At 39.6% G+C, this 22,807-nt stretch overlaps 1 protein-coding gene across 2 annotated transcripts in view; it reads left to right on the plus strand.

Moving 5' to 3' along the window:
• Positions 1–22,807, plus strand: part of ATP8A2 (ATPase, aminophospholipid transporter, class I, type 8A, member 2) — a 310,676-nt gene that overhangs the window by 159,195 nt on the left and 128,674 nt on the right. For both annotated transcript variants that reach the window (XM_014966066.1, XM_014966067.1), the window contains one exon: positions 2,076–2,186. In XM_014966066.1, the coding sequence (XP_014821552.1) occupies positions 2,076–2,186 (111 nt within the window). The remainder of the gene's footprint in view (positions 1–2,075; positions 2,187–22,807) is intronic.

The raw sequence follows: 22,807 nt of genomic DNA on the forward strand, positions 1-22,807 counted from the left end.
ATACATTTTCTTCAGTAAAGGGCTGTATCATCTTAATCTAGAGAGCATCTGGTGTCCAGGGACTGTTCCCTTTTCTTAAGTAGGGAAACTTCTTTCTTAAACAAATATTCATGTTTCAGTTTTCTTCTCTGGAAAATTTGGCTTGCATTTTGGATGTGTTTTTCCTGTCTTAAATCACCCCAACATGGCATCACCTCATCCTTTAGTTAAGATCTTCCTAAAAGTTAATCTCTTTATGAAAAAAGTTATGCTACAATTGATACAGAGATGACTGTGAAAACTTCTGCAGGCTTTGCAGGTAGGCCAGACAGGTGGTTGTAATGTTCCCTTCTGATTTAAAACTCCATAAATACAGTAGTGGCCAAACAAGGGCAGTGTCTTAGTAGACTCCTATCCTTACAGTCACTCAGATATGCCACTAGGTGTCTATTTGCATAATTTCAGTGACCAGCATCAAAACAAATTTAATTCCTTGCCTTGTCTAAATGGGACTCTGCACCAGTGTGAGCAGCTCAGAACTATGTTATTTAGATTACTAATAGCCTTCTTGCTGTGCTATGCAGTGCACTCAGTTTCACGAGAATACAGGCAAGAGGGTAATTAATGGTAGAATTTTTCCTTGCCTTGAACACTAGATAAGACTACATCTGAGGTGGCCACTTGTTAAGAGAGAAGTTTTTAGGATGTGTCTGTTCTCTAGGAGAGGGGTGTTTGGGTTGACTTGTCAGGACATAGTGGCAAGTCTCCCATCGCTGCTGAAGTGTTTTGTCAGTGAATTTTGATGAGGAAAGCTATAGCTGTGAAGCATATTAACTGAGGCATTAGGTGTCTAGTAGGTCACCTACTCCCTTGTGAGTGTCCTGCGTTCAATCCTGACTCAAGTTGGGCAGAGGCTTTGCTGTGGAGGTTGGTTCACTTGTATTTTCTCTTCTTTCTTGCTGGCCAAATCTGAGTTACTGGTCCATGGGAGAGAGGCTGTTCTTACAGGATTTGTGGTTCACTGGTTTTGGTAATGGAAATCATGGGAGCAAAGCTATCTCATGACAGTCCTAATTCATTACTGTAGCTTTCAATTTCAAACAAGTTTTGGTTAAAATAAATTATTTAGAATCTAAATTTAGGAACTTACGTTTTTCCTATCAAGTCACTTTGTGGAAAAAGAAGCAAAGCAAGTAATGCTTAGTGTCCAAGAATCCTTCAGGTACACACGTGATGAACCAGTCTGAGCTGTCTGTAGCTGGACAAAGGAGGAATGCTGCAGGCCATAAAAAGGTTCACTGACAAAGCCAAGACTAGAAAATTATGCATTTCCTAGGCTGGATTGTGAGACTGCTTCTGTAAAAGTACATTTTCAAAACTGGTGAATTGAGAAGCTGAATTTGAGCTGTACCTGTGGTTCAAACTAGCATTAAAAGGTATCAACTTTTACGAGTTTAATTTACTTGCCCTTCTTGGCAAATGCTGCTTCTTTCTTTATATAATATTTTAGGCACTTTGTATAACACATGATCACATACATTTTGTGGGCTGAAAATGTTAATGTAGGTATTCATTCTCTATAAAAGACTCTATGCATCTATTTTTCCACTTGTATTCCCCCCTTTTGTATTTTATTTCAGCTCAAGACAGTTCTAATTGCCAGACTGTTTGCTTAACAGACAGAGGAGATTCTGAACCTTGTAAGCCCCTGAACACAGGAATCTTCTTTGACCATGAAATGAAGAGTCCCCATTTGTATTCAGTCCACAAGGTTATATTATGTTAACCTTGCTTGATTTTGCTATCAGGATAGTAATACTAATTGAAGACTTCTTGCTGTTTAAAGCTAGTGAACACCACTTAAAGACATTCAGAGGTTTTGCTACAAAAAAGGCTTTTCCTGTAAATATTTGAAGTGTTGGGTTTTGCATGTATGTTCTGCTAAGCTATTTAAATATTGCCCTTGAAGCATAGCTTTCATAGCTGATCTGAGGGGTTTTTTTCTGAGGGTGGGTGTTTACTTCAATCATTTTTTTGGAATTCCCAAATTTTAAACAGTTCTTCATATGTGTAAAAACTTGTTTTTTCTCCTTCAGTTTTCCTACTTGGAGAAGCTGTTGTTGGTCCATGGAGCTTGGAGTTACAATCGAGTTACCAAGTGCATACTATATTGCTTCTACAAGAACGTGGTTTTGTATATAATTGAGGTAAGAGTAGCTAAATGAATGGGTCTTACTAGTGCTTACTCCTCAAATCCTCTCTTATAAAAAGAAAAACTCATCCAAATTGATTGAGCTAAAAGGACTGACCCTTTTTACCATGTTTAACAACTTAAAATTCTGTTTCCTTTCTTCATTTGAGTCTTTTAATGTTTGCAAAAGGAAAACTGAAGGTTTCAGTACAGTGAAACCTTGGGTATGAGATGTCAGGGATGAAGTTCTTCTGTGCAAATGTTCTCATTGAAAGCTTCCTTGCATTCATGGAAACATGTCAATTAGAGCTTATGTTTATAAAACTTGAACTTGGGGCTAAAATTAAATTAAAAGTTCATTTAATAGATTCAGGAAGATCTCTATAGACAAATAATAAAATAGGCAAAAACTATAGCTGTTGCTTCCAAATTATAAAGACCTTACCTTAGCTGGAACTGAAATTAGTTTGCTACCTTTTTTGGAAAAGAGGACATCATTTTGCCCTACAATGCCAGTGAAATGATAAAATTAATCAGGCTATTTAATTTAATAATACTTATAATGTAACTTACTGTGTTTTGAAAAATTAATCGCCTAAATATGTCAAGTAGAGAAACTGGTTTTTAAACAGGGCTGAATACTGTTATGAACATGAATATATCACATTTCAGCCTACTTTAGAGTGTAGTTCTCATGCTTTCAGTGTATATAGTATTGAATTTAAGGAGGTTCAGGAAGGGAAGTTTATCATGTGCTGTTGCCTGTTTAGAAACACATGAGAAACTTGAACTTTGTGGATTGGTCACTTGAGTATCAAGTGATCGCTTGGTACAACAACTTCCACATTGTTCATCAGTTTTATTTATATATGCCTATGTGTATATATTAGGTTTTTTATTTCTTTCTACAATTAAGCAGACGTGAATGAGGTTAACAGTTAAGAAAATGAGAACACTTATAATTAGGTAGCTAGGTATCGATTACAGGAGGTAGTGGGTAAGTAATGTTTTACTATTCAGTGAATCATATGGTCTGTGTGTGTGTGTGTGTACCTGATTCCCTCAGGGTCTGATCATCTTTTATGCATGATAAGAGGCTCTTAGAGAACAAATATTCTTCACTAACTTGCTCTATTTTTCCTGTGCTTACTATTTCTGAATTAGCTGTTGGCTGCTATAATTTCAACACAGATTAGTCTTTCTTGCTGCAAGAGAGTTACAGGATGCCATCAAAATAATGGCAGTGTTTTGCTGTAGTGGATGAGAGCAGTGATACACAGTAAGCTAGATTTGTGAAATAATAGGACTTGATTTTTTTCTAAATTTTAAGCATACAACTCTTGACTGTGTTCCACGTCTTTAGCCAGATTCTCTGCAAAATTTAAATCCATGCTCCTGAGATATCACAGGTGTGTTCTCATCCTAGTAGAGAAGCCACCCTCACAGCTTTGAGACTAATTTAGCCCACTGAGATAATTAAAATTTGCTTCATGTTTTACTTTCTGAAATAGTCCTTAATTTGACTTGGGCTGATCGTAACCCATGTGTTTAGTAAGGGGTTTTAACTTTTGTTGGAGATGACAATAATATTCATTATTGTGCAAAAGAAATATAAATTTTAAAAATAGCTTTTCCCACAATCAGTAAGAAACCCATGAGAATTACCAGGGCTTTCCCTGAATTGTTCAGAAAATGCTTAACAGCTTGGTGATTGTCTTCTAGGATTCTTTTCTTCATTTGAAAAGTAGTTTTGAAAGTCCTGCTTCTCGCCGATTGTAACGGTGTGTCTTTGCTTCACTTAACATAGTCTGACAAGTAAATTAAATTCTACAACAAATGTATGGATAAATTATGTCTTTCCATGTGAGGAGCAGTGAAAGGTTGAAGACAGGTGAAGGCCTCTGGGACCTCCAGCCTGAGTAGCTTAATCATCTTACCATAGGGAGGAATTTTATTAGCCACAGATATCACTATATGATACATAAAATGCAAGTCTGCTCCAAGAACGTGAGGTCAGATGTTCTCTTCACTGTGTTAGTCTGTGTTCCATTCTTTCTGAATACTGTACAGAGGCAAATGAGCTTTTGTGTGTCCTGATGGCCATGACTAAGGGTGGGAATTTGTGCCATCTGACACATGAGCACTGAAAAATGTGTAACAAGCTTCAGCCCTTTGCGTCAGTTACCCCTCTGTGCTTATGCTGTATGGAAATTGGGAGCAAGCTTAAGGGATATGAAGTTATAGAAGAAATCATGTAGACCTGCAGCAGTGGGAAGAGCTTGGTTTGGTTTTGGTTCCCCTGCTGAGTTTGCTGTACTAGTGGCCTTAAGGAACTTCCCCTCCAAAACTGTATAAAACTAGCCAAATTGCCTGGAAACTGAAGAGACATTAATTTTGCTATCCTGGGGATGCAAGGAAGAGAGAGAAGAGGTCTCTAATTCCCTTAACTGTACACAAAGAAAGCTGAGTTGTTTTGTATTTCTGCTGTGAGGCTCGGAAGCACTGATCAATTTTCAGCATGGAGTGATGCTCATGAAAGAAGTTCCATGAGGGAATAAATCGTTCAACTTGAGAGAATGGTAGTTGAGTGCCCAGCACTCCTGCACTGCTGCTTGTGCATATGGTATGTTCCTGATTGTTTCCCAATGCTCTGGACAAGTTTAATATTTACTGGTACTTCCTGCTTGGATGTGTGGTGTATGGGGAATATTCTTTTAGCATCGTAATGAAACAGGGATTTGAACTTGAACTACTTTCTAAGTTAATCTTCTAAAGGATTGTACTGAGTAAATATTTATAGAGTTGAATCAAAAAGCACATCGGTCAATATTACTGTCAGTTATACTTTTGTTACTGTATCTGTTTTATTTCAATGAAGCTTTAACACCTGAGGAATTACTAAAGTAAGCCTTATGTAAATGAGTTTCTCAGCAGCGAAGCTCTGGGCCTCATCAAAACTTTTATTCCCTCATACTTTCCAAATATCAGAGAGAAATAAGAGATGGTACATGGGCTGAGCACACAGACCTTCCGGACACAACTTGCAGAGGCATACATGAAGATGAAATTCAAGTTAAATAAACAATGATAAATGCTTGAGGAGAACATTGATGCCTCCTTTCCCAGCATCCCAACATTGGTATTTTAAAACCCCTAATACACTTAAAAGTTCACCTTGATACCAGTCACTCTTTTACCAGGAGGATCCAAACAGGCATCTCTGAAACATTAAATTTCATCAGCTTTTCTTGGGCTTCAAGGAAAAGTGGTAATTAAAATACAGAATTTGGGATTTGATGGAAAATGTACTCAGATGACTGGGACCATGGTCAAGATATGTTGCTTGGTTAGGGCTGGTCCTTACCTTCCTATATTGGCTGATTCTTTTTGGAGAGACAGGAGCATCAGAAATTGTGTCTTCAGCTGCTTTGACTACAATGTATATCTATGTTGGGACAATTTCATGCAGCTAGAGAGCTAATACGGCAGAAGGCAAGCCTTGTAGCAAGTCACTGCAGAGGAAATGGAGGTAAGAATGTATCTATCTTAACTCTCCCTTGATTAGATCTTCCCAGTATTTTTTTTTTTTGAGGTGAATTTTAAGTCATCAAATTGATAAAACCCAGTGAAGTCTGAGGAGGTTTTGGTTTGGCTTAAGAGCCAGAAACTCAATGGTTCTCTCCTTTCTCTGACCTGATCTCTCTTTCCCTTTGCATTTCTTCATCATTGTCCTTCTGCCATTCTCTTGATTTTTCCCTCTTGATTTTTGAAAATACAAAACTCAATGAAATATAAATCAAAAGCAGAAAGAAAAGTGAATCCTGGAAATTCAAGTCCTTTCGGTGTGATTTGTAGCCTTGCTCTTGAGCCCTTGTGTGTCCCTGGTAACAAGGTGCTTCAGGGTGTGAAGTTGGGGTTCCCTCGTTTATGGCCTCACCTGCTGGCAGAGGGTTGCAGAATCAAGCCTTTGCTTCCACAAATAGCTGCCACTTCCCCACTCTGACTGGCCTTGCCGGATCTGTCCTTAACAGTGGCAAGGGAGTCTACATAGAAACCTAACAAGATGCCTGCAGGGATGTGAATGTGAGTATAAAGCCCCCTCTTTGGTGTCCGTTCCTGTATTTCCCATGTCTGCCTGCAGTAGCAGTGTGCACTAAAGCTCTTACTGAGGAAAGCCAATCGTTCAGGACCATCCTGAAGCAGGAGGTTGGTGACAGGGTTTTGGCTTTTAAAGATTTGACAGATAGATAAGCAGGCATCATGAAAAAATACTATCATTTGATTATTTATGTAGCTGGCTTTAAACTGAGCAGTGAAACAAAAGATGTGTTTCACATCTGTTGAGAGGATATATTTCACTGGAGATGATATAAAGTTGTCCTGATGACATCAGAGCTTTGAAATATAGCTGATTTCAAATGTAAAAGAATACGGGAATGTTGCTTTCATGTCATGCTTGGAGAAGTAGAAACACAGCAAGATCAAAGGCAGTATCAGAAATATTGGGTAAGAGCTCAAGGCTTTGGGGAATGTGGAAACAGAAGCATGGAAGATAGCTTTCAGGCCAACACAGCGTGCAGGAAAAATGTGCTCAGTGCTTCACTGCAGCGTGTTTGTCTGAAATGTACTTAATATTAAGTGCTCCTGTATTATATATTGCAGAATGAGCTGGGGAGAGGGGAAATAGATGGTCCCTGTGTCAAGGTCTGGCAGTGCAGGGCCATAACACACATGAATGGCAAGTGGGAGGGGAAGAGGATAGTGTCCATGCCCTGATGCTGCTTTGTGTTCTCTTCTGCCTTAAGAATCCAGAGATAAGTTGTAAGCTGAGACTGCAAAGCTGTTTCTTTGTGGAGGTGGAGGGAAGTCTTAGATGTGAGCAGTGTTAAACAAACAAGATAAGTGTACTAAAGAACAAAACACCAGGATCATAGTTTCTCTTTTAGAGCTGAATTTTCAAGTCTTGAAAGCTCTGAGTAAACACAGTGCCTAGTTAAACAGGCTTTTCAGTAAGTGGCGATTTTGTGAGTCCAGCAAGATCTGGCAATGAGAGCTGTGAAGTGCTCCACACGCTTTGTGGTCACCACTTCAGACTAGTCAGTAGCACAAGCTGTGCAAGCACATGTGAAATGTTGCTGCATGAGAAGTTTCCTTTGTTTTTCTTGTTTTCATGCTTTCCTGTCAAACACAACAGGTATTTTTACAAATATGTGAAGCAGACATGGGAATCTTAACCCTCTTATCCAAATGGCATGTAGGATTGAGTGTATCTGATATGATACTAAAAATTATATAGCTCTAATGCTTCTGTGTGCTTATCCCTGATTTATGTGATCTGACTTTTACCTACATCCCTGTGCCTTCTGTTTCCAATTGACTTTGCAACTCTTAGGGTACGGCCAGGCAATAGAAAACCTTAAGCCTGGGGATTCTTGCAGTGAATTGCAGACTGATGTGCAGTAACTGTTGTCATAAAAAGCACCCTTGTTATAAGATAAGAGCAGTATTTTCCCCAAGTGTTGAATTAAGAGTAAGAACATCTGGTTGCAAAATTCTCCAACAGGGATGATAATACAGGCAGCAAGCTGTCTTGTCGTGCTTATGTATTCAAATTATTCAGTTGCCCTTTGAAATACTTCAAATGCCAGTAGGCATTTAGTAGTCATTACTTCTGTGTGCATATACTCAATTGGTGTGGTAAGCTTATATGAATGCTCTATCATGATGAAGCGAAGTAGGAATGTGTGTGTGATTTACGTTTTATGTAACTTGGGAATCTGGCCTTTCAGATTTCAGAAATGCATGCATCTCCAGAATAAGAAACTTGCACTCTGTGGGGAGGTACTTTCAGATTTCAGTGCCCTTAAGAATGGTATGAGCTGTAAATTTAGGTACCTGAGAGACACTTATGTAGTGTCTATGCAGATGGCCTTTATGGATGCTCTGGTGTCATGGAGAGCAGTATGGGGCTGGCAGGTGTGTCACAGGATGTGCCAAAGACCTTTGCCTGTCTGAAGTAGCAGCAGCAATATTAGTACTAAGAGGTTTATGTTGAGGTCATTGAATCCAATCCAGAAAGTGAAGGAATCTTTTTCGTTTGTTTGTTTTGTTCTTGTTCATTTGTTTTTGAAATATAAAAAGAAAGGAATCTGAACCCTCCAGTGAGGGTCATGTCCATCAGTTCAGAAAGTTCAGAATATTTATGGATGTTACAATAAGAAACTTGCAGACCTGGAAAGCAGAGTAGTGGACACAGTGTGAGGAGCAAAGCAGGTGAGAGGAGCAGTGTGAGGAGCAAAGCATTGTCTCTTGATAGTTTTTGGAAAAAACAGGTCTTAAATGTGTGCTTATTTTCATCTTGCGCTGTTTTTTATCAGCTAGTACACAGGTTTAACATGCAGAAGTAAACCTAGGGCAGCACAGAATGTTAGTCCCTTCCCATCCACCTAAAAAGCTACTCGTAGGCTCCAATTCAAGAAAACATTCTTTAGTAGCAATAGTTACAGAAAACAGATCCTGCAAATAGCCTGCCAAAACTTCTTGGAATATTGTAAGATACAGTTGGCCAACTTAATCCAAAATCGTCCAGATACTGCTTTGCTTTTTGTTCTTAAAAATATATTCTAATTCTTTTTCAGTTGGTTTACCGTGCCTAGTTTGTATTGCTACCACTGACAATTTATTCCGTCTTTCAAACTCCCCTGTTGTCTGAAGAAATTCAGAATTGCATATAGGCTGGTTGCGCCAACTTTAATCCATGATTGACTTCTGTTTTTTTGCTTCCTAATTGAGTATGTTAATCCCTAGGGTTTCCAAGGAATCAGTCACAAAGATAAATCCATGCTAATTTTCCTTTCTTTTAGTGCCATGCACTACACAGTGAATCATTAGAGAGCAGTCTGTCTTCCCTGAAAACCAAATTGACTCAACTACTAAATGGTTTGTCTTGAATTTTTCCAACCATTTTCAAAGTGATGGAATGAGTACCAGCATCGTTCTGACTTTTTATGAGCACTGCCTTGATTACACTATACAACTAATACAGCTTGTAATTTTTCAAAATTCCAAATATTATAAATGATTAGGTTCCTTAGCGTGGTCTCAGAACCTTGAGTTCAATACATGCTGCAATAACTGCAATATGTCTCAAGAAGAGACCTACTGTGATATTTTATCGGGCAGAAATGTTCAAAGTGCCTGGATCCATTTTTTGTGTATATTTATATACATTAGGGATGTATGGCAGGCACAGTGGTTTCCCTTCTCTGTAAAATATATGCTTAAATTGGTATGAAAAAAATCTTAATTTCATATTAACAAAGCAATAATAATGCTGTCCTCTAAATCTGAGATCATTAAATGTGAAACATTAGCCATCTTCTGAGCATTGTGTTCTTCAAGCTAGAATTCTGTCATCAGTGTTTTTTCAGTTTAGCTATGTCACCAGTGAAAATGCAAGTTGATGTTTAAGAGGGGAGATAACGCGAGGAAGCTTCTAAGAGAGAAGCTAAACCTGTATTAATGAAGTTAGGAAACACCAAGTTCTGTTTCGTTTTGGTTTTTTTAATCAAACAAAACCAGCTTTGAAATTCAAGGGTTTATCATTCTTGATTTCAACCCCACTTTCTTTACGAAATCTGAAAGTTTTCATATTAAATATAACTCTCCTCATGGCTTTGAATATTGACTGACTTGGTGATATTGGATAATCTTGTTTTAATAAAAATAAGGGGAACAGATTCTACTTTCCCATCCGCCTAGGCCAAAGCATTGCATATGGTGTTACTTGTGGGTACAGGGAAGGCCAAATTAAGTTTGTATCAAAGTTTAAAAAGTGAAGATAAACATTACGGGGGAATAACTTGTGCTTAGCACATTCATATTGAATGTAGCAATGTATGCTCTGCTCAACTGAAGGGAGTAATTTTGAGAGCGCTTTTTTTAAAATCCAACACTGCATATACATTGATCTGTATCTGGTAATACAGCTCTTTACGAACACACTCTTTGGACCTCTACTGGTTTTCTTTATATCTGGCCTATACCCCTATAAATAAACTTGTTTTATAATAGAATCATTCCTGATTTGTATGGGAAATAACTGATAGGAGAGTACGGTCCTGTGCCCATCGCTTGTATGAAGGAGTTTTCTGTCTGTTTTGCTTTTTAGTAGACAGAAACCACAGGGCTGGCATGTTGAAGGTGTGAAGGTTTCTTCTTTCACCTGTCCCTAATTGCTATGTTCAAAATGCATTTACAGCAATTTGCTTTTGAGAATGGTAATACGGATGCTTACAAATGAGGCTACATTTTGCCGAAGAGGACTTGGTGAAAGACTCCGGCCCCAGTGACTGGTGGGCAAATCAGAACAGTGAGTTTAATTCTCTGGTTTAGAAGCTTTGAGGCGCTTGTGTTAAAATGGGCATGGTCTGTAACTTAATGCAACTCAGAAGACATTAATCTTCTAGGGGAGAGAAAAGCAGAATTACTTTCACTTGATTTGCTGCATCTGCTGCAGTAAAACTCAGATGTTACCTCGGTATTTAAAAAAACCTACTTAGCCTAGGTGTGAGGAGAGGGTTGCAGTTCTTTTGCACAGTTCTTTGCAAACCATTTTTTAAATAGGGAGAAATAGTTTGAAAGTGTGGCAGACAAGGTATAGTATCTATTCAGGAGTCGTGCTGTTGTGCAATTTCATGAGATCTTTTAACTTACTATTTAAACTTGAAATACTCTGAAATGTAACTTGAAGACCACTTCTGGAAACATGTAGTGGCTTGCCTGTAAGCGGTCCCACTGAAGGCACTGAATAGTAATTGAAGACACTTCCTACTTTGCTGGCAGTTCTTTGGAATAAAGTGAGTTTATTTGTTCCAAGTCACGTGCTAAGGTGTTGCTTGTTGTGTGCTCATGAGCAGAAGGTGTGCTGGCCTGTGTGGGATGCATTTCTCTTGTCTGAACTCAAGTCTGGCTGCCAGCTGCTTGCCCAGCAGTAATGTCAGGCTGTATGGCTTGAGGCTTCTTGAGCACAAGTAACTTGGGCAATAACACTAAAATATTTTCTTTCATTGTTCAATTTTATCATCTTGGGCATTTTACTGGTACTTCGCTCTCTTAGTTCCTGGAAAGTCAAGCAGAAAAAATACCTGAGTTCTTGCCCAGCAGCAGTCTTGCAGTCAGCTTCTCCTTTCTGATTGATGATATGGGCATTTCTGTGGCATATTTGGAGGCACCACTGGAGTATCTAACTGCCACATTTGCTGGTGTGTTCTGTAGTACAGATGCATGCACTTGATGAGTTCATAATGCTGACTGGCTTAATATGGCTTCACATCTACAAAAATCTTTTGAACACTAACTCAAAAATGTGGTGCCGCCAGATTTTTGAATATAAAATTTCTTTCTTTCCAGTATCTACATCACTGTTGTGGTTTGGGCTCAAACCAGGACAATCATGAACTGAGCTGGTCCTGATTATTTTGAGGTTTCTTGTTTTTTTAGGATCATGACCCAAAGAAGCGAGGGCAGAGAACAAATTTAACTGAATACAGGCTCCATTTTAAATGCTGCTGGAAAATAATTTCGCCATTTCACTTGGATGAGCACTAATGATAAAAATACCTCTATCCAGTTTCACTAATTAACCACTAGAGATTGTTTTATTTTGGGATTCATAAAAGGCATCTGTAACCTAGTTTAAGTGCGTGTACGGGATTTAGAATAAAATGTATCTTATGTTTGTGAAAGAAAGAATCTAGAATCTATTTGCAGGTTTTGTTTGCCTGAGTTCAAGGTCTTGAAGCAAATTGTTTTAGCACAGCAGGGTCAGAGGTGAAAAGTACACCATAACCTCCATGATCCATCCAGTCCTCAGTGCAGATCGGGAGCAGCATAGACATTGCTTCCAAATGTGCTTTTACAGCCTCTTCTGCTGTAAAACCCCTTCTGTGGTTTGACTGTGTTTGCCCCAAGGGATGTAGCTGCCCTGCAAGGAGCCCAAGCTCTGCGGCTGGGGACAGGAGAAAAGGAGTTGTTATTGCTCGGTGCCCTTGAGGGACTCCCTTCCTGTGAGGGAATCCCGCATCCCTCAGTTGAGCCAGCCTTAGGATGTGTTGGACTGTGTGACAGCACGCAGTAGGTGTAACAGCTTCAAGCAACCTGTCCAAAACAGGTTGTTTTTTTTTCCTCTCAGTACTGAGATGCTGAGCACAATGTAGATAGCTGTGACTATTTATACGCTTTTGATTATTTCTATGTTCTAGAGAGCATGTCACTGCTTTTTATAACTCCTTGCTCTTTTCAATAAAATTCTTTAGGATATGTTAAGACGCACTAGAAATAGAAAATCATACTGCCTACTTGATAGTATTGCTTCTGAGTCATACAAGATATTTTTCTGAAAAAATGTAAGAAAATTGAAAATGGTCAGTTGCAGCTTCCCCTCTAACCCCCTCTCCCCCCCCATTCTGTTTTTATTCCATACTGTTTCCTGTTAGTTCTTCTTTTCCCTACTACTTTGAACCGGACTCTCTTATTGAACCATTGTGGTTTGAATGTATGGGCACCCAGGACCAATGTATTTTTTAGTATTTCTGAAGCAGGTCACTGTAACTGGGACTGTGTCAGATAGAGGAGAGGAGAATCGGGACCAATACTTAAAAGTTTGAGACTGCCATACTCTTGTTTGTGCCTATAGTTGCACGTTGAATATAAGCATTGATATAGCCAGCAATCATGGGCTTTAAGCTAAACCCCCAGAACTACACCCCAAAAGGCACAGGGCCCCATTCTGTGGAAAAAGCAAGAGCTAAGTGGTCTTGATACATGCTTGTGTCTGTTACCAGTCTGGTTCTGCCCCATCAAGACAAAGACATGGATAGCTACTGATGACTTCATGCTGTCAGAAAAGTGAAGGAGGTCAAAACTTGGTCTGCCAGCTTTTAAACGTGACAAAGTTATTTTACTTACTTTCTTCTTGCTGGATTTCTCTGCATTCATGCAAAAGCAATTAAGGATTTGGAAAGCGAGAAGATGGAATATATTAGCCTTAGCTGTATCTGAATTCTGCAGGGATTCAGTGAAAGGGTATAAGAAAAGAAATCTAATACTGTGTGCTCTCATCCAAAAACAAATAATGCTATCTTTATTAATAAATGACAGTGCACGTTGATTTTATTAATGTTAACTGACTAAAATATGCGGATGGCTCAGTAGCAGCAGAAGCATAAGGCATCAGTAACCAGTAACACCTGAACCTCCCCACATTATTTGTGATGATGGTTCCTGTCAAGTTCAATTTTGGTAGAAAAATGAGTCTCCCCTTTGGGTTTACTAACAGTGTCTTGACCTTTTCTCCCTTTTGTTGCCAAGGAGTGACAGGTGTCTGGAGCAGCTAAGCAATATGACAGTCAGCCTGTGCTTTGTGTCAGCTGGCATTCATTAGTGTTAGAAAAGACATGTGGTTTTGTACTGCTCGGAAATGTGTTTATGCCTATTGATACATCCTGCTTCATGGACAAGATAGTGATAGACTACTGAGTTGCTTTACTTTACCCTGTTTTTCTTTTTTTTTTAGTGTTGTGATTGACTATGTAAATGTGCGAATCTCAAGATGCAACTTCCTAATGGCATCGTTAATCCTTGCTTGTCTGCTGCAGTCTGCCTCAGTGGCACCACACCATGCTGCCATGCTGGGCCCAGCAGCTTCTGCACTGGGGGCTTTGTGCAGTGCTCACCTTCAAGGCTCCATTTCTCTTAGAAAGTGCAAGTCCCTCCAATGCGCCGTGCGTGTTGCTGTACCCATCACTGGGCTGTGCTTTCACTATTGCGTCAATCCACAACTGTGCTTTAATCCCAAATAAATGCACGCTGTCATTAAAAAGGGCAGACTGATCTTCATTTCTCCCTAAGAGTGTGTTCTTTCCCCGCTTCCTTGCCAAGGCATTAGTGTTTGCACAGGTGCAGGATGAGCTCTTCAAGGTTAGAGTTCAGCCAGATCACGTTCCTGATGCACACAGGAGTTTCTTGGACAAGAGGTAGGACCAGCTCTTTTGATAGCAATGTAGACTTTCGCCAAACTGAAGTATTACGTGTTATTTTAATAACTTAGGGTAGGGGCTTTTGCCTGTGTATCTGCAGAAAAGACAAAAAATTGTGGAGGTAGAGCAGGTAAAGGGTGTGAATTGGTGTTCGTGATATCCCTGGTAATCTCATAGCTTAACTGTTTGGGGATTTACAATCAACCAATTTTTCCCTTTTGGGCTGTCTGGGTATCTGTTACTCAAAGACATCCCAAACAGAGATGGGGAAGAGGGAAGGAAGTTGAGAAGTGGTAGTTGATCCCAAAGGCATGTCTGAACAAAACCCCCTTTCCCTATGTCTGTCACGTGTTGTTCATGTGCACAAAGCAGCTATGATCTCTCAAAAACTGAGAATACATTGGAGACCATAATTTTAACAGAATGTATGTACAATTACTGGATTTTATGGTGTGTGATTTGTGGTATACGGAGGGGGGGAATCTTTAAGAATGTGCATTAGGCCATCTGGGCAGCAAGGAGGAGCTGGCTTTTGCTAAAATACAAGGTATTGCTGCAACGGAGGAGTGATAAAATGATAGCAGTGAAAGTCCTGGCAGACTTGCTTCTCTGGAAGTAGTTACTACTATTTTTCAAGCAGTTCCTAATTTATGCTGAGTTGAAATAAAGAAGGTGGGAGCAGTAAATCTAGGGGAAAAGGGAGGAATATGTTACCTAAAAATAGGATAGTACTTCAAGGGATGCGAGACCTGAGAATTACTATTCTCTTCAACCTGCCTTATACTGCTGAAAAAGCATTCTAGGGAAGGCATGAGAGAAAAGCTAGAACATCTTAAAATATGGATTAGGATTGGAAATCTATGTGTTTGGCTTTTGACTATATAAAGAGTTACAAGTAAGCCTGGCAAGCACTCTACTCTTGGGCTTGGTGAGGAACGGGGACTTTGTGCTGGTGGCCTACGAAGGGTCTCTGTGGGGTTCGTAAAAACACAATTTAGTGGAGGGAAAGGTGGCATTTGGATAGGCACAAAGCTCTCCCCTTTTAATATATCTCTCTCCCTGAGGAGAATGTCTGTTTTGTCTGTTCAGCAATGGATTCATTACCTTGTTTACATTTTTAAAAGTGTAACACACAAAACAGTGCCACTTCTAGCATGCTGATTTTGATATTCAAATATATTGCTGGTACCTGTATGGTTTCTGATGCATGACACTTCCATGGTTTGCTTCTGCTTACTGACACAATAGCTACACTCAGTGAGAACTGCTCATGAACACAAAGGTATATCTGCCTGGAAGCTTCATTTTCACATGGATCTAGAAGTTGCAGCTTGTTTTTTTTCTTTTCTGTCTGACTTCATTCCCTATAGAGCAGGTTGTCAGATCAGTAAATTATGGCCTCCTGAGAGGTCTGCTCTTCAGAAACTCAACATAATTCCTCTGGTCATTGCCCATCACTCCTCACGTATCTGACTGCATTGTAACCAGAGAGCTGGTGATTGACTGGGGGGGTTTGGGTGGGTTTTTGTTGGTTGTGTTGACTGAGTTGGTTTTCCTACTTACTTTACTGGTGTGTCAGCGGGGAATCATGCTCATGAGAGGTTTCCAATGCTTCCTTTAACCACACTGGTATTCACTTGAGATTCATCACTAAATTTGTTATTCCTTTCTTATGAAGAAGGAAATCTACAGGTTTTTATTGCAGTCCCAAAGCAGCAGTAAATGATACAAATGCTGGGTACAATAAACTCCACTTGGGGTTGTGCTTGGGCACTTGGTTAAATTTCTTATTTTCAAGGAAAGCTGCTGCTGCATGCGCTTCTATAATATAAAATCTAGCAATACTCCCACATCTACTGTCACATTAAAAATAATGATGATTGATGAAACTTTAATTATCATATTTCTCCATTTGGAGGTATAGCTGGAAGCCACTCTGGTGGGCAGGAAACGTCTGCTCTCTTCTGTTTGAACAGAAGTAATTACTATATAATTCTAGTAAATGGGGAGAAACAGACCTTCACCTGCCTGGCTTCAGTTGTTTCCCCCCCTACTGGCATCAGTCACAGTAAACTCCTGCAGTGAGCATATATCCTGTTCCAAAAAGCAATTTTGGCAGATGACTGCCTGCTTAATGGTGTATGAAGAATGATACCCTAAAAAAAACCTGCTTTTGTATTGCATTTAAATAGCTTCTGTTTCCATTGCAAATATGAAGTTCTCCTGGCCTTGTGGAGTTTGGTACTAAAAAAAAGCTTTTGAGGTGTCATGGGGGGGGAAATATTTAAAAAATACTGTCAGGTCTTGTCAGCAGTTCTGGAGCTGGTGTAAATTTTGAGGGTTGGCCATTTCCTCCACTGGGTGCCTGGGTCCTGCAGCAGTGTCATCTTTTGGAAGTTGTAGGCTCGTTCCAAGTCAGCGCTGTTATGTGTCTGGCTCCTGTGCTGGGAGCTGCAACACCATACTGAGGAGAGTCCTTGAAACATTTTTCCTCAAATCACTGCTTATACAGTAAAATACAGATTTTCCTTTTATTCCATGGCTCTGCCTCATGACAGTCTTTCACCTTTGAAAAGTAGTAGCAGAAGAAAAGGTAAAATTTTTATATGCTATAGAAATCATGTGAAACTGCATGTTTGTTTTAGAAAAGTTGGTTTAGCTGCAATTGTGCTTTGATATCAGTAAGGTAATGTGTCTTCTTACAGGACTTCAGGTTTGATTCATTGGGTTGGTTTGCCACAACAGAAAAAGTATTCTCAGTGATCAGTTATATCAGCAGGATAGCCTGGATAGAGCAACCTGCTCTAGGTGGACGTGCTTTGGCAGGGGGGGTTGGACGAGATGATCTCCAGAGGTCCTTTCCAACCCTGTGTGATTCTGTGAAAGTAAAAGGATCATTTTACATCCCAAGTTTTTGCTTGAATATGCTCCTGAAAATCATTATCTGTTCTTGCCAAACTGTTCTAGGAAGTTCCATACCTGAGAAATCATTCAGGGCAATATCAGCATTCATGTGTTTTCTGCTGCATCATCTGAGACTAACTGCAACTAAATCAGAGAAGAATTAGAGGTTTTAAGGCATTTTCCTAGAAATGCACACGTTCTGTAGCATTCATAGTATTTCTTTCCCTTCCAGTCCATGTAAGGCTTCCTTCAAAATTGAATGTGCTTGTTTGTATATGCACCATCTGAAGGTGTCATGATTTACCATTCATAAAAAAGTTTGCTGTCTGCTGTAAAGCAGAAGAGGGTACCTTTATAGAAGTTGTCAGTCATAGCTGTTTGACTGTGTTGGGGAAGACGAATTGGCGGGGGGAAATGGATAAAAATTGTAGTAGTACCAGAATGAAAACAGACTTCCAGATTTCTCTCTAGTATTTCAAACAGCTGAAAGTCCAGCACAGTTCCATTTGAAAATTAATAGCTTAAGATATTCTATTACTGATCAGTGAGTTTCAGCTATTTCCTGACAAGCATTTTAAACTGACTCATTTGGATGCCCATGTCCCTTTGTATTTTGATGTATTTCTCAAAGAGGAGCTATTTCTGTGTTTACGTTACTCTTGCCTAAACCAGTTTCTCAAACTATTTTGAAATCCCTATTGTATGTACAGCAGGAGGCTATATATTTGCAGTGTGTCAGACTTGGTAATTCCCAATATCCTCATCTTTAAATGAAATGAGTTACTAATGAAAATTTAAAAGTAATAGAGTAGAACAGGGGTATTGAAGTTAATATTTTCAGTATTTGAATTTGTGGTGGCTGCTTCCCAAAATCAGAATTTAATTCTTTACTGAAGTTTGTGATATGAATAAAATCTTCTGAAAGAATATCCGTAGCTTTAGGAAAATGAATCTGATGGAGCCAAATCAATTACCTGTATGATATGAATGAATGTAAAATGTTCATATTTGGTGCTGCTGAAAAGAAAGGGTTAAAAAATAAGCCACCTCACTGTTTCCTTTTTTGGTTGCATGACAAGTTCCCTTGCAGCAACCAACCATTTGTTGTCACTTCTCCAATGTATTGATATCTGCTTTATATAGTAATATGAAGTTTAAGGTAAACTGCTGCTTTAAAAGTCAACAGCATCCTGAAGGTACTGCATTTCATTTTTTCTAAGCAATATGCATGTGAGATGACATTGATTTAATGTTGCAAGGCAGAGTTTTGTTGGAAGACCATCCTGTTGGTATACACAAGAAAACCTGCCCTGGGTGCCAGTTGTTTTCTGTAATCACGGTTAGACTTTTCTTGGAGCTGCCCCGACGAGAATCTACAGTGTTTGCAACTTATGCTTAGAAGCCAGAATTTACAGCAAGGTTGTTTACATCATTCTTTTCTGCCCAAATTTCTGCCCCTGCCATTTGGGTTTCCCCAGCTGAATTATTGTTAAACATGGCTTAACCAGACTCAGATCATGTTCCTATGGCCCACTTCTGTATGAAGTGTGGAGTCTTCCTGTCCTTTTAAAAGAAGAGTCTGGCCTTGCCTTGATTAATAATTAAATAAAAAATCTTAAGCACCAGTCTTCAGCATCAGTGCCATCTTGCTGCCCAGAGAAAGTCAAGTGGGTTGAGTTTCAATACCAATTGTAGGAAGTATTCAGAAATGTCATTGGCAAACGTTAACAGCCCAGGGTCTACACTGGAGCAAGGCTTTTGTCTGGGCAAAATGCAGTGGTCTAAGGTGACTGTTAACTCAATGAAATCCTTTTTCACTATAAGCTGGCCTTACTTTTACTTTCTGCTGAGAGCATCCTCTTGCGGGTAATGAAGACATTTACTTGAGAACAAAACTCCAGCTTGAAAAGGTACTGCTTAGTGAGCTGGCACCTTTTGGCCCCCTCGCTATAAAGGTTCAATGTGACATTTCTGGCTCCTGTGCAGGTTGGTGCTCTTTGGTGCAGAGTTGGATTCCAGCTTGGGGGCTCAACCCCCTGTATTTTCCTTTTTTTCCTTTCCTCTTCCCCAGTTGGGCATATGCTGGCAACAGCAGTCAGCTGTGGCTTTAGGCATCAGTTAGTTCCAGACACAGTAGGAAAATTTCAGCTTTATAACAACAATAATTTCTTACACCTCAGAGGCCAGAGCAGAAAAGCTGGCAGTATGGTTGGAGCGGTCTTATTTCTGTCTCATCCTTCCCAATTTAAGGAACAGCACCATAAACAGCTAACTAACTCTTGTGACTCTTCTAAAGCATCTTCATCCTGTGTGACTGTCATATACTTAGTGCATGGAACAGCTTTTGGTTCTTCTATTAGTGTTTCTTTGAAATACGTCATGTTTTATTGGAGTTACCCTCTGAGTGATGCCCTAAAACTAAAATGGCTAGGGAGCAATAGCATGTTTTTTAAAAAATCTTGAAACCTTACCTGCGTGGGTAGTGGTTCTGTAGCCGTATAGCTGATGCTATTTATGTTAGATTCCATTAATCGTACTTTAGCCCTTCTTGCTGAATGTAACAAAACACACCTATGGCTTCCTCTTAGATATTGATTATATCTGTGTTTTTAAGGGGGTTTGCTATGAAAAGCAGTACCTGGCTCCTAGGCAAAGGATGCAGTGTGGCTTGGAAGTGGTCTTAAGTGGAGACCCTTTATATCCACAATGTGTAGTTCTGCCTCTAGCAATTTTGACAAATTATTTCCAGGATATTTTTAACATAAAAATATCTGGTATGACTTGATGACTGTGTCACTGCTGTCAGCGTAGTGATTTTAGCCTGCTGGTAGGTGTGTGCTGCATGCTGGGGGTGAGATGAGGTGCGTAGTGCTGCTGTTGTTAGGTCCGTCTTTGAGGGAACTGAACTTGACATGCTTTTTCCTATATTATCTATAAAGAGCAATACCTGAAGCAGGGTGTCCGCAGATACTTGCCTTTCGCTGTAAAGGGAAATACTTTCAAAAAAAAAAAAAAAAAAAAGGAAAGGCTGTTGAGCTGCCCTGTGTAGTGTGGATGACTCTGGGGACCAGCAACCCAGTTTGGACTAGGGACCTGAGATTTTGACAGCTTGGAGTCAGCCTTTGCACACTTACCCAGGCAAATTCACCGTGGACAACACTGGTGATACTCTGGTCATGGCAATTAGACTGTGTGGTGGCCTCACAGTGTGTGCTCTGGCTCCCTGAAGGAATCCTGAATGGTGTCTGATTGGCCCCAGAAGGCACTTGGCTCACTAGTCCTGTCCCTGTGCATTAACAAAATGTATTTGCTCTGATGTCCTGGAGATGAGCTGCTGTGTATGTGGCCCAGCATCCACACAGGGTAATAGTATATTCTTGGAAGATCTTAAAGGGATTCCTTTTGGATGGATAGTTGCCTCTGGAATGCAGGCTAGGTGTCAGTCTATTTTCTTCCTGGGATACAGCTGGCAACGATACAGCTCTGAGTGTTCAGGTTGTTTTGACAGCAATTTATCAGAAATTACTAAGCTTCTTAACTTCTGATATCACTCTCTTACTTTCTCAGGTCAGGAGCTTGGAACATGAGATATAAGTGGCCACCAGTAATATGTGGAAACATTTTTTTTCCAGCTCTGATCTGGCCCCAAAGTTCCAAGTTTAGAATACTCCTTTATATAGAGACAGTCAGACCCATCTGCATTCTAGATAAAATAAAAAATTACTGAGGCTACAACAAACAGCTGCAGGATGCTCTTTGCAACATTGCTTATACTCTGTCCAAAAGTGCAATAACCACATTAAGAAGGAAAGCATGCTGAATCTGGGAGGAAAATACCATGTTTATTGTTTGGGGGAAGACAGGGGCAGTTCCCTGCTTCTTCTAAATAGCTGTGCATGGGTGACATGTTATGTCTCAGAGCTGCCTGTCTGTCTTTCTGCCCCATTTTAAGTGTTTACCTAAAACTGATTATTTATTTTTTTTTTAGCAAAGACCATAAAAACCTAACACACCTGAATATGAGATATTACCCCATAATGTGTTTCAGTGCTCTAAAGCATTTAACCAATACTGTTCAAAACTGACAGCTGGGGAATGCCTGGAGGATGACAGATTGTCACCAGGGTGACACAGGATGCACTGTGTCTGTATTTTTAGTTAGAGTGAGTCTCTCCAGAGCCCAGGGGTCTTAAGAAATGCAGGAAACTTCAGAAGCAACTGTCATACTGGCTAAGCCCTGTGGGAAGGCAAGCACTCTCATTTGTGACTGTCTCTATCACGATACTCCAGGTCAGGATCAGGAGGATCTCTAAACTTCAGGAGGGTGTTTTCCAGGAGGTCATGGCTTCTGTAATGATCATGAAAACAATTTAGAACTGTGGCTTATGCATCAGTAGTGTTGATGTGCACATGTCCATGAATGAATGAAAGACATCCTTGTGCTGCAGTTGATTTTTCTCTGAAGTTATTCTTACTGGTCTGCCACAGGTGATCTTTTTTTTTTTTCTCCTCACATTATTTGTTTTCTGATCTAGATAGGCTTCCTTGAAGGGATCTTGCTTGTTTTGCTTGCTTTTTCTCTCAGAACTTGTTATAAAGTTGTTAAGGATTCACTTGGTGTCTTGTATCATTCATTTCTATAAAATATGAGCACTGAAAATCGAAAAGTAGCAATATTTATATTCCCCCTTTAGTCTTCTGCTGCAATGTCACTGCAGGATTGAAAGGTTGGAGTGGTTCTTTCTCAGGCTTGGTCCGTTTGGACCTGAAGGTTGAGTTGCAAACTGCTGGTTGACTAGGGGGGTGTGGGGCTCATCTTTAAACAGGCAACTCATAAGCTCGGAAAGGGAAAGATTAGCATTCCTGGTTAAAGAAAATGAAAGAAAATAAGGAAATCTATATTTTAAAATACTTGAAAAGATGAGAACACAGAAAATTATTCTTACAGCTTATTAGCAGAAATACAGCAACAGTTTATCAGCAGAAATATAACAAAATGATTTTTTAAATAGGTTGTAAATTATAGATATCATATATGGTTCTCTCTTTCCTTAATCTACAATTTACCGCATGGCTTTCCAATAAAGACTTGTGTGGTGTGTAATACAATGTGTATACTGAAGTTTTGATTTGAACCTGAATAACCTATATTAAGTTTGATCATGTGTGGTTATTAAAATGGTTTACAGTAAGTAGTAATCAATCATAATAAATGACATATGTTGATTCCAAGTTGTAACTCTGCTCATTGCGGAGTTCTGATTTGAAGTAACCTATTGCGGTTAAATTGAGCACATATGCACAATTCACTGAGTTTAATTGCCTGGCTGTGTACTGTCTGGTTTCATGGTACCACACAAGCTCTGAGTACTGGAGTCTTTGAAAAATGAGGTGTCCAAAGTTTTGAACTATTTATCTGTGTCAGACGTGGTGATGTGAAGTGTAGAAGACCTTTAGAGAAAAGACTAAGAGGAAAAAACAGCTTTAAATCACTCCAGGGAGAGCTTCAGAAAAACAGAACCCAAACCAGCACTTCTCTATTTTCAAAGCAGCATATGCAGGCGTAGCTGCATGACTCTCATTAAGTTCATCTGAGTCATGCAGCTAAAGCCCCATGCAATGTTTTGAAAATGTAGGAAATAAAAATGCTCTTAAACCTGACATCTGGGCTTCTATCCAGTTTTCCGGTGATAAC

The sequence above is a fragment of the Calidris pugnax genome, unplaced genomic scaffold, assembly GCF_001431845.1.
Source record: "Calidris pugnax isolate Ruff unplaced genomic scaffold, ASM143184v1 scaffold20, whole genome shotgun sequence".
Taxonomy (NCBI): Eukaryota; Metazoa; Chordata; class Aves; order Charadriiformes; family Scolopacidae; genus Calidris; species Calidris pugnax.